The 12,416-nt window shown below is 35.9% G+C and overlaps 2 protein-coding genes across 2 annotated transcripts in view; both read right to left on the bottom strand.

The window, feature by feature from the left end:
* The window catches only part of LOC107701014 (transmembrane and ubiquitin-like domain-containing protein 1), a 13,284-nt gene extending 11,966 nt beyond the window's left edge, over nt 1-1,318 (bottom strand). The window contains exon 1 of the mRNA XM_016502908.1: nt 1,233-1,318. The gene's annotated coding sequence lies outside the window, so the exon portion shown is untranslated. The remainder of the gene's footprint in view (nt 1-1,232) is intronic.
* A 4,172-nt stretch (nt 1,319-5,490) lies between these two features.
* LOC107701011 (uncharacterized) overlaps nt 5,491-12,416 on the bottom strand; it is an 11,337-nt gene continuing 4,411 nt past the window's right edge. Inside the window, exons 3-10 of the mRNA XM_016502899.1 lie at nt 11,316-11,789; nt 10,224-10,372; nt 9,784-10,000; nt 8,574-8,733; nt 8,384-8,475; nt 6,811-7,462; nt 6,589-6,703; nt 5,491-5,632 (exon numbers count right to left, since the gene is read on the bottom strand). Coding sequence (XP_016358385.1) covers nt 5,546-5,632; nt 6,589-6,703; nt 6,811-7,462; nt 8,384-8,475; nt 8,574-8,733; nt 9,784-10,000; nt 10,224-10,372; nt 11,316-11,789 — 1,946 coding nt within the window. The 3' untranslated portion in view covers nt 5,491-5,545. The remainder of the gene's footprint in view (nt 5,633-6,588; nt 6,704-6,810; nt 7,463-8,383; nt 8,476-8,573; nt 8,734-9,783; nt 10,001-10,223; nt 10,373-11,315; nt 11,790-12,416) is intronic.

Raw genomic sequence — 12,416 nt, 5'->3', positions numbered from 1 at the left:
ATTGGGAACCGCTGGGCTACATCATGTGTCATTCACCGGTGAGAAAACTTTAAAAGTACTACAATACCAGGAAGGAAGATCGGGTTGTTGATGTTTGTCTGCCATTCTCGCTCTGTCTGCACAGCGTGCGTGAACGCGCTGATGACGTATCCTGTCTGCGCGAACCAGGTGCGCAGAGGTATGCTAAAACATATGTTGACAGGCAGGTAGGAAAGCCAATTAAAACGCTCGGACCGAGTGATTTGATTGGACGTACATTTCTTGGTCCTACGCCTTCCACAGAATATATAAATGCAGATAAATACATTTAGACCACTTAACTTAATGATTGCTATCGGGATGTGAAGAGACTTTCAACCAGCATAACAAAATATGTTTCTAAAGACAATCACCTATTGCACCTTTAACTGTAGACATCAGCATATTTGAGGTCGTATTCTCATGCTGCCTGATGACAGCTGCTTTCATTACGCATGCAGTCCACTGCACAGTACATTTCTCAAGAGCAAAGAGGGTAGAATATGTTCCTCAGAATGTGTTTCAAACCTCTATGGCTTTCTTTCATTCGTGAAACAAAAGAAGAGATGTTAGGCAGAACATCACAGTCTGACAGTGTTAATCAATCACTTTTCACATCATCTTACTCCATACAATTAAAGTGAAGAGAAGCTGTCATTTTGCCAAACATCTCCTCTTCTGCTCCACAGAAATAGTGACACGGGTTTGACACAACATGAGGGTGAATACATCATGACATACTTTTCACTACTGGCTGAGATACCGCTTTATAAGTAATACCTTTTTAAAAGCATCATTTAAATACACAGGTGTGATCGTACACATGAACGACAGGTGAATTTACGCGTCTAATCGTGAATTGTAATGGAAAGGTAAGAACACGAACAGGAAACGTGAAAAAATACAGATCTCAACAGCCACGTAACCAATACATTCACAAAAAGAGTTTAAAATTTATTTTTTTTTTACAAAAAAGTGCCAATTCTCATCTCTTCTAAATCCATGAGTTTCGGTCTGATAAGCATCAGGTGTGAGTTTTTTTTTGTGAAAACCTGTCCGTGAACGTTAAGGCAGGTCAGCTCTCGCGCACCGCTGCAGCTAACACGCGCTCAACACAGCTGTTTCCTTTAGCTACGCATCAACTGAATGTGTCCTCGAAATGAGTGGAATTAAAACTTTGTACAAACATCTCTGAGGCTCCGAAAATGACTTACCGTTGACATATCACATCGTATGATGGTCCATGATTCGCACCGTTTAACGTCTGCGCTTCCTGATCACTGGCAGGAGAGAATGATGCCACAATGACTACTTCCGGTTAAAAAACCTACCTTCAAAATACTGGTTTGACACAACTCCTCTTAGACAACTAATTGTCTAGTCAAAATTAAACCTTTTTTTCTCGATATTATTAATCACAGATAACTTTACAGCTTAACAAATGTATATATTATTAAAATTATTAATGTATATGTAAATTGACAAACCTAATTCTGTAAGTAGAAAGTACTTAAAGGGATAGTTCACCCCAAAATTAAAAAACTGTCGGAATTTACTCACTTTTTCTTCAGTGGAACATAAAAGATATTTTAATTAATGTCTTAATAGCTATCAAAACTGTTTTGTTACCAACATTCTTTAAAATATCTTTTCTTGTGTTCCGCAGAAGAAAGTCAGTCATACAGATTTGGAACGACATGAGGGTGAGTAAATGATGACAGAAATTTCATTTTTGGGAGAAGGGTTTCTTTAAGAAAATTCTAACACTTTAGCTGTCAATGCAGCTGTGCCAAAGCGAACAGGCGCTGCTCTTTTAGTGAATAAGTGGTGCATGTATTTTGCAACTAGATCATCTGAAGATGTTGCTTACTGTCTGTCCTTCACACACAGATGCTGATGTGTTGGACACTAAATGACAAACTCCTGATCAGACTGTGTTAAATGGGCTGAATCCGTTAGGTTTGACAGGCCAGCTTTAAGATCAAGGCATAATCCCTTTTGAAGTCAATCATCAAAATTTACATATTCAACTTTTGATGAGGACTTATCTGCAGATGAGACATATTAACAAACTACCATTTTCGGTAATTGAAATGAAGCTGAAATAAAATAATGTTAATAAAATATTATTAATAATACTAATAATTAATAATAGATGAAAAAAATATATATATATTTACTAAAATATCTTCCTTTGTGTTCCGCAGAAAGAAAGAAATAAAGTCAAACAGAAATTAAACAACACGAGGGTAATTGAAATGAAGCTGAAACAAACTATTGATAATAATACAAATATTAATCATACTAATAATAATTTATATCTCTGAGGCTCCGAAAATGACTTACCGTTGACATATCACATCGTATGATGGTCCATGATTCGCACCGTTTAACGTCTGCGCTTCCTGATCACTGGCAGGAGAGAATGATGCCACAATGACTACTTCCGGTTAAAAAACCTACCTTCAAAATACTGGTTTGACACAACTCCTCTTAGACAACTAATTGTCTAGTCAAAATTAAACCTTTTTTTCTCGATATTATTAATCACAGATAACTTTACAGCTTAACAAATGTATATATTATTAAAATTATTAATGTATATGTAAATTGACAAACCTAATTCTGTAAGTAGAAAGTACTTAAAGGGATAGTTCACCCCAAAATTAAAAAACTGTCGGAATTTACTCACTTTTTCTTCAGTGGAACATAAAAGATATTTTAATTAATGTCTTAATAGCTATCAAAACTGTTTTGTTACCAACATTCTTTAAAATATATTTTCTTGTGTTCCGCAGAAGAAAGTCAGTCATACAGATTTGGAACGACATGAGGGTGAGTAAATGATGACAGAAATTTCATTTTTGGGAGAAGGGTTTCTTTAAGAAAATTCTAACACTTTAGCTGTCAATGCAGCTGTGCCAAAGCGAACAGGCGCTGCTCTTTTAGTGAATAAGTGGTGCATGTATTTTGCAACTAGATCATCAGAAGATGTTGCTTTCTGTCTGTCCTTCACACACAGATGCTGATGTGTTGGACACTAAATGACAAACTCCTGATCAGACTGTGTTAAATGGGCTGAATCCGTTAGGTTTGACAGGCCAGCTTTAAGATCAAGGCATAATCCCTTTTGAAGTCAATCATCAAAATTTACATATTCAACTTTTGATGAGGACTTATCTGCAGATGAGACATATTAACAAACTACCATTTTCGGTAATTGAAATGAAGCTGAAATAAAATAATGTTAATAAAATATTATTAATAATACTAATAATTAATAATAGATGAAAAAAATATATATATATTTACTAAAATATCTTCCTTTGTGTTCCGCAGAAAGAAAGAAATAAAGTCAAACAGAAATTAAACAACACGAGGGTAATTGAAATGAAGCTGAAACAAACTATTAATAATAAAAATATTAATCATACTAATAATAATTTATATAGAATAGAACTCAATGGTCAGCAAAACAAAAGTATAAAAATATCAGGGTATCTGCAGGATTTTTAAGCTCAAGTTTATGACTTTTCCCCCCGGTTTCACATACAAGACAAAAATGCATGTCTATTCTGTTTTAACTGAAAGAAACTTGCACTGACTGATCTTATAATATGTCAGTGCCATTGTTTTGTCTCAAGATGCACACGAGTAACGTTGTTTTCTAAGGTATGTTTATAAAAGATTTCTAATACCTTTTAAGACTTTTTATGGCCTTAAGTTGGATACAATTAAATTTAAGACTTTTTAAGGCGTGAAACCCTGAATATAAGCCAATTCAAAATGTTAATAAATACTATTATATAAATAATACTCGAATAACGGTGGATATCAGTTGCAACTTGACATAAGGATAGAGTGTACTGTAAGGATATCTTCCTGGCTTGAAAAAATACATTAAAATAAAAAAGACAAACTAGATTTTCTGCTTTCTCATTTTTAATATTTTTATATAGCCATTTTAATATGTATATGTAAACAAACATTTCAATCCATTTCCCCACCTGCTACCTGACACAGACATTCACTCACACAGTCCACTTTACATTCACTTCCCATAATAAATTATCTTTCCCTCTAAAGAAAGAGCAAAGCAAATGCACACAGAGAAAGTGGTATGTGGTTGACTAGCACAAAATACATCTTCCATGTTAATATCTGATTTTAGGTTTTTTATGCTGTTCATATCAAGCCTCTCGAATCATGTGAATGTAAGCAAGGCCTCGATATATCAAATCTTTTTGGCTTTAATTTAAATTAACTATGTACTTATTAAAATAAACTATGATAATACTTAAATATCACACTAGATTGTTGCCGGTCACTGTGACAAAAATGAATATGATAAATCCAACTGGATTCCATTAATTAATTTATTTTTAATGATGAAATTAACATTATTTTTTTTTTAAATGCAGCTACATTTACTTGTCTTTTCATAAAAGACTTTCATTAAGCTTTATGTTTAGAATTTGTCTGAAGATTACAGTGAGGACATATTCATACCCTAAAGGCACAATCTAAAAATGCAACATTCTCCACAATGGAGAAATTAAAACATTATTTAATAACTATCCTGCAGTCAACTTTGTGCATTGCTTTTCCCCTCACATGACACCAAAGCGGTTAATCATTTTGAGAAAATAAAATACATAAACACAACCCATTCCTGCATATAATAATTCTTATACATTCCAACTTTTTCTGTTCTGTAACTCCATACAGTTCACATCATAAGACTTTTAATTAACATCCCCACTTATTTCTTAATATATATACATAAGTCCATATTTATTTCCAAACCCTCAGGTTTAAAATCAAAGAGCAGCTGTGGTCGTGGTGGCAGCGTCTGAAATACAAATAGCTGTGGCTCATCACCAGACCCCTGCACACTTGTATCCACATCCATAAAATATACACTATACTTGCCCCAAAAGACAAACTTAGTTCCTGCTCCCAAATTTGCACCTAAACACACCAAAATAACAGTGAGGACATAAAAGGGGATTTGGGAACACTATCAAAAGCTAAAATAAAATGCCGGGGAGCATATAATAATAAACCACTCGCTCTTTTCACCCCCAAATATACCAAAACACACTCACTCTGAACAAAATAAATATAAAACATTTCAGAAGTGCTGCTGATTTTTTGTGGTGTAAATATACTGTCCATTGAGACTGAAATGGCCCTTGATCATTTGCTGAGGGAAGTAATATTTGCTTGATGACGCTGAATAAGCTGTATCATACAGACACAGTTAGACTACATATATTATTTTGAACTTTGCCCAAAAAAGAATGATCTCTGTGTAATTAAAAAATAACAATAACACCCGCCCAGGCTCCTTGTGTCAGCTGAAGTTTTGTCCTGAAAACAAGGACTGTTCACATCCTGTGTACAAACGCACATACAGACGCTCACATACACACACGGACACATACGTACACCAAGTCTTTCTGAAAACAACAAAAACTCTTGAAACTGTGGATGAAGCTCACAAACACACGCTCCATTTATGTCGTCATAAAGGAACCTCCAGCAGCTTTTTGTGTAGGTACTGCTTCACTTCCTCTATCCCGTTCAACTTCTCCAACTCCAAATAGGGCAACTGCAAGTAAAATACGAGTAAATTAAGTTTTATAGATATTATATAAATATTGTGATTTTTTTTTTTGTAAATTCAATGTGATTTTTGATCATTTTGCCATAATCTAATGCTACCTTAATGATATAGTAAAGATTTAACTCTATTTAGCAAGTTTATTTGATCAAAAATACAGTAAAAATGTACTGTTGTGAAATGTTATTACAATTTAAAATAACTGTGTTCTATTTTAATACATTTTAAACAGTAATGTATTCCTGTGTTGGTAAAGCTGAATTTTCAGCAGTCATTACTCCAGTCTTCAGTGTCACATGATCCTTCAGAAATCATTCTGAATCAGTCTATTTATCCATTCATATACTATTCAATTTCTTGTTACATCAAAGTTGAAAACAGTTGTGCTGATTAATATTTTTGTGGAAATGGTGATAGTTTTTTTCATAATTCTTTGATGAATAAAAAGTTAATTTCATGAATCAAATTAACAGCATTTATTTTAAAGATTTTTTTTTGTAACATTAGAAATGTTTTTAACTGTCTCTTGGTCAATTTAATATCTCCTTGCTAAATAAAAGTATTAATTTCAGAAAAAAAAATCTTATTGCTATAATTTTCCCCATGCAAACAGATTTTTTTTTAGACAAACTCCAAATTATAGTTTTAATATGTATTTTAATATGTACATATAAATTGACTTTACCGATTTTAGTATTCTGTTTTATTTTTAAAGAAAATAGTTGCAATTAGATTAGGTTTGATTACAGATTTGTAATATTGCCTGTAACATAAAAATTATTAAATGTAACATAAAACATTATATATTCTGCTATTAAAAATAAGTCAGATACCTAATATTAGGGGGTATCTACTATTTAAAATAAACTAGACAGCATATATGATATCTTAAGCCTGCAAGAAATTAAAAAGTGAATAAATCAAATATATTGTTCAGTGTTCACCTGTAGTATGATGTAGCCCAATAACTGCAGGTGACGGTCTCTCATTGCCCTGGATCCGACCAGCACGTCAGAATTATGGCAGTAATGCCATTTATCATTTACAGACATAATAACCCTGCATGTGAGGAAGGGCAGAAAGAATGGGTTAATTAAAGATAATGAGCAAGACATTCAAGCCCAGATGGCATATATATTTGATTGAATGATTAAGGAAGGACTGACCTCTTCACCTGCTCTCCTGTGGTCCGGTCAGCTTCAGGGTTGTCTGGGTTGTGAAGCTGCAGTGGAGAAGCGGCTACAACATCACTCTCGCCACCCTCTGGGTACGAAACACCTTCGTAAAATGTAGTGATCTCACAGTCTGGCCCCGGGTTCGCTCCTGTCGCAGCACCTCCCTCATCCTCCAGGATTTTTCCAATGGAGAACTGGAGCAGGGAGTCTTGCGGGGCAACCGCTGTCTGAGTCAGGCAGTCTGAGGGGCTACTGAGGGTGGAGCTGTCCTGGCTCTCCAGAGAGTGTTCCTTGGCTAGAGTCGAGTAATAATCTGAAGTAGTGTAATATGGGTTGTAGTCCAGCAGGACCGTTCCATTAGGGCCGACCCTCTGAGATCCTCCTCCTGCTGCTGGGGGACGCATGTGAGCGGAGAGGAAGGCAGACTCCTCTCCTGCTCGTTTGTTGGTCCCTTCCTCTAGTGATGGGGCAAAGGGAGAGAACTTCTGGAAGTCAGTAGTGAGGGCCGTGACAGAGCCAGGCCCCTCTGGAGATTTGAGGTTCAGTACTACACACGCGGTTGAACCTGCTGCTAATGATGCTGCTGGTGTGCCTGTTCTGATGGGGAGCACGCGGCCCGTGCTGTCGATCCACAGCAGGAAATCTGCCATAAGAGAAAACGGGACATCAATGTGTTTTGTTTCATACAGATGTGTTTTATGAAGTATAGTTTCACAAAGCTAAAGTCAGACTATTCTGTTTTTACTTCAAATTTCGAAATTACACAATTTAATTTAGATTAAAAACTGCTCATGCTGCATGCTTGGATCATGATTGAAATACAGTGGTTGCCTCTAATTTTAAATGAAAGCGCACAGGCAAAGCCTTATTTATATGAAGAGATTTCTTTTATTTGTATGATTTATTTATTTGTTTGTTTTGGGGTTTGTTTTCAAATTTCAGTTCAGTTAATGTTATTCTACATATTTTAATTTCACAAAGAAATGTGCAGCATTTTGTCTATCACATAATAATAGGACACCTTTTCATTTATAATTTGTCTTAAATATTAATTATTAACATTAATAATAATACTAAATGTTAAAATTCATGCATAGAATAGCCATGGACAATATCTGGCATTTTTTAATGATCATCATCAGCCAGTACATTTTTCTGTTTGGTTGTTAAGTGTTAAATTTACTTTTTTATTTTTGGGGCTTTAGTTTACTTTGGAACTTTATGATTTATTTGTTATTAGTTTAAGTATTTGCTATTGACTGTTCAAATGCGGAGTTTTGCGCATCGTGTGTGTGTGCGTGTGCGCGAGAGAGAGAGAGAGCGCGCGAGAGAGAGCGAGAGATATGACCCCTTTAAGTAAACTTTTACGTAAAATAAATATAAACTTCACTGCAGACATTATGTATGTGTTATTTAACCATCTTTAAAATAAATAGAGCGATATCATATAGACCTATATCAGCTTTATATTGGTCAATGGCTACCCTGCTCTCCAGCCATCCAAATATCTATATCAGGTGACCTCTACACAAAAGACTGGATTAGAAAAAAAATAAAAAATTACCCGTGTAATATCCTGGTGCGAGAACTTCATCTTGTTTGTAGCCGTGTTCACCAACAAGCTGCCGGAGTGCCTCCGCAACCAGACCTTTATAACTGCAACACAAACACACTGAGCTCACTGTTACCTGGACAAACTGATGCAACATCTCTTCTTGATTTCAGGATACTGGCAGATTTCTAAAGTCACTTACCTGTATTTGCGGTTCACCTCATCTGCAGTTAAAGCGTGGTCGAACATGAGCACTTTGTGGGTATCCTGAAGGCGGGGTCCAGTGTAGTCCCTGTATTCCAGCTCTACGGCTGCATCCAGTAGTGAAAGGTATCGACGTACAATCAGGGCATACGGACTGTCTACAAACAAGAGACAGTAAACACTTTAACATTGCTACAAAAAATTCTAATAAATGTTGTTATTTTGAGCTTTCTATTCACCAAAGAATCACGATTTCCACACAAATATTTAGCAGCACAACTGTTTTCAACACTGATAATAATAAAAAATTGTTTCTTGAGCACCAAATCAGTGTATTAGAATGATTCCTGAAGGATCATGTGACACTGAAGATTGGAGTAATGGCTGCTGAAAATTCAGCTTTGCCATCACAGCAATAAATTATTTTAATTATTTTAAAACAGAAAGAAGTTATTTTGAATTGCACTAATATTTCGCAATTTTGCTGTTTTTTACTGAATTTATGATCGAATAAATGCAGCCTTGGTGAGCATAAAAGACTTCTTTACAATAAATAAATAAATAAATAACTTACCAACCCCAAACTTAAACTTTTGTATAAAAAAGCCTATTGTAAGAACCACTTGACTTCTAAAGACTTCTAAAATTATTTTCATGAAAATTAACCACAATTCTTTTTTCTGTAATGTGAAATTTTTTTTTTTAATTTAGCTGATCATTTGTAAAGCACACATCATGACAGTTTTTTTTCTACTGAATTTAATTATATGAAATATGACCTAGGCGTTTCTTAATGCTTTCTGGAATTCAGTTTTGTGGGTCTTTTATCAGCAGAAAATATTTATCTGTAGTAAAATATTGCTACAGTAAACAAAGTATACTTTTAGAGAATTGCACTGAAAATTATGTAAAGAAAAAATAAATCCACCAGCAGAGGTCACTATTGCTATCTGTTCCCTATTATGTGTTTGCAAGAGTGTGTACTGGTCTAAGGCAGCTTTAGTGTTTACTTGTGTAACCAGGATATTATAAGTTTCATTAAACATTTAAAAACAAACACAAAGCCTTGAACCATCTGAGCAAATAAGAATATTTAAAGGCTGACTATTTTATCTTTTCAAGAGACAAGCACTAGTCTTCTTAGCACTCCACAAACATGCCAGTTGGCTTTCAAAACAAGCATTCAGTAATGACGAACTCCAACTCACTGGTGACATTACTGATGAACGATGGAGAGAAGACACGGTGAAGAACAAGCCCAGGAAAATGACCCAGCTGGAACAAAGACATGAGGATGTTTACGGTGGCCAGCGGAGAGCTCAGAGCCTTTAGTTCAAGAACCATCTCCAGCTTGGAGAAAAACTGAGCTTCATTAGCCGGCCGATAACTCATACGACTGAACGGGAAAACAAGTTTCTGGATCACCTAGACAGAGAAAATGCGGAAAGGGTAAAAGTTAAATACAATACATTGCTCGTTTGGTTTTATCAGCATTATATAATATGGAAAATGAAAATGAGTTTTTATTTTACTCAGGTTCTTTCCTATAGAAACAACTCTGAGTTGAATTACTGAAATAAATGAACTTTTCCACGACATTCTAATTTATTAAGATGCACCTGTACTGAAACTGGACACGTTGTCTAACCTTGCTGTCCAAGTATTCACCCTTCTTGACCAAGAAGTCAGCGATAGTGTCTAGTAAGCGCGTTTCTCTGAGACGATGGCGAGCGATGTATTTGGCGATGAGGGCCATGGTGTAAGGCGTAATGCTATCAACCTTTTTAGGCAACTCTTCTAAAAAGATAAAAAGGGTTTAAAGTTAATTCCTCATCCCCCATTCAGTTCTTGGCAACAGGAAATTGTGTATCATTTCAAAAACTTTAGTACAAAGAAATAGTTCACAGAAAAAAAAAATGGCATTGTATACCAAGTGGTCAAAGTTGGCCCAGTTAGTCCCTGCCGGAAGATGCCGGAACTACTCAGATTACTTCTCTATTGACACATACTCAGCATTTAAAATAATAAATAGCATTTAAATAAATAAATAGAAATATCAGAATTATGAACAATAATTTCTGTTTGTTTATCAAGAGCCTATCATTTATCAATATTACTGCTTTAACTGTATTTTTTATCAAATGCAGCCTTGGTGAACATAACAGACTACTTTCAAAAACATTTTTTTTTAAAAGGTAGTGGCTTTTGAAAGGTAGTGAACATGTAAAATACAGGGTTCAAACATAAATAGTGTCACAAGTAAATAATTACACAAGTTTCATTATCGGCTAAACTGTTCCTATATTTTTCCTTTTCAGACAGAATTACTGTAGTGTAGTAAAATTGTCTCCAATTTTTGCATGCTAACATTATGAAGTGAGTGACCGCCATGACGTGTAGCCAAGTATGGTGTCCCATACTTGGAATTTGTCCCATCCAAGTGCACACACAGAGCAGTGAGTAGTGAAACACACACACCGTGAACACACACCCGGAGCAGTGGGCAGCCAATTTTGCTGCGGCGCCCAGGGAGCAGTTCGGTGCCTTGCTCAAGGGTCTCACCTCAGTCGTGGTATTGAAGGTGGAAGAGAGCGCTGGTCATTCACTCCCCCCACCTACAATTCCTGTGAGTACCGAAACTCGGACTAGTAACTTGTTTGTGTTACAAGTCCGACTCTCTAACCATTAGGCTACGACTGCGCCCCTCCATGACTGCCACCCAAATGTGTTGCGAACTCACCTGCAAGGCTGCTCACAAACTTCTCCTGCCTGTTCTGGTAGAAGAGGTGAGAGCTGAAGATAAGCTCGAGGCTCTTGTTGCTAGCCTCCCTGGCACAAGCTGACAGCATCTCATCCAGCAGAGCCATCTCATGGTCCCTGACGCTGCTAACGCTGGTCAGCGTATGCTTCACCAGCCGCAGGATCTTCCGGTTCACCACCAGCTGCTCAGGGGAAACTCCATCTGCCGCCCGCAGCGCTCTCCATTTAGTGCGGTAGTAGGAGAGCAGGAGGAAGAGCGTCTGAGGGTGGCGCTCCCGCTCAATGTTCTTCTCTAGCCCTGCGAGACATGATTCAATCAAGGGATGCTGGCTGGACGGATGAAGCTTCATGCTGCTGCTGAAAACCATGGAGATGTCCTTTTGGTTAAACTGGGACAGCCGAGCCTGGGACTCTTCCTCCAGAACCTGCACGATCTGAGAGTCACTGGGCAGCCCTGAGTGAGATGAAGAACACACAAGATCAATACAACAATACATGTTTTTATATTAAAATATTATGTCAAGAAACTATAGACTGTAACTGGGTCATTGACATGGCATATGAAGCAGTGTCAAGAGTGTCATGCTACACTTCACCTAAAAGTATTTCAACAACAATCTCATTCTTAAAATGTTTTCTAAGTATTTGGGCACCCTTTTGCTTTAATAACAACATACATAAGAGCTGCTATGGAAAACATATTTAGTGTTTGCACTCTACACTTTTTTTTTTCCTTGAATATTGTGTGCAGGTTTTTTCTTTTCTTAAATTATTATTATAATTATTATAAATACAAAATATTTTTCAAATATTTGTGTTTTTAAACTTTTTAAATAAACAAAATATTTTCGAACTGAGCTATACTACATCTAAAGCCATTTCAAACTACTTTTTATTTTTATTTATTTATTGTTGTTTTTTTTGTTTTCTTGAATTTTTGAATAATTTTCTTAGTATTTGGACATCCTTTTGCCTTAATAACTGCATAAACTGAAGCTGGTACAGAAACCATTTTGTGTTTGCACTGCGCACTTTGGAACTTTTTGCAACTTTTTTTTCGCCTAATAAATATTCTTGGTAA

The sequence above is a fragment of the Sinocyclocheilus anshuiensis genome, unplaced genomic scaffold (assembly GCF_001515605.1).
Source record: "Sinocyclocheilus anshuiensis isolate Anshui unplaced genomic scaffold, SAMN03320099.WGS_v1.1 scaffold1143, whole genome shotgun sequence".
Lineage (NCBI taxonomy): Eukaryota > Metazoa > Chordata > Actinopteri > Cypriniformes > Cyprinidae > Sinocyclocheilus > Sinocyclocheilus anshuiensis.
Note: the sequence above shows the minus strand (reverse complement) of the source record. Positions and strands in the feature narration are given on the sequence as shown.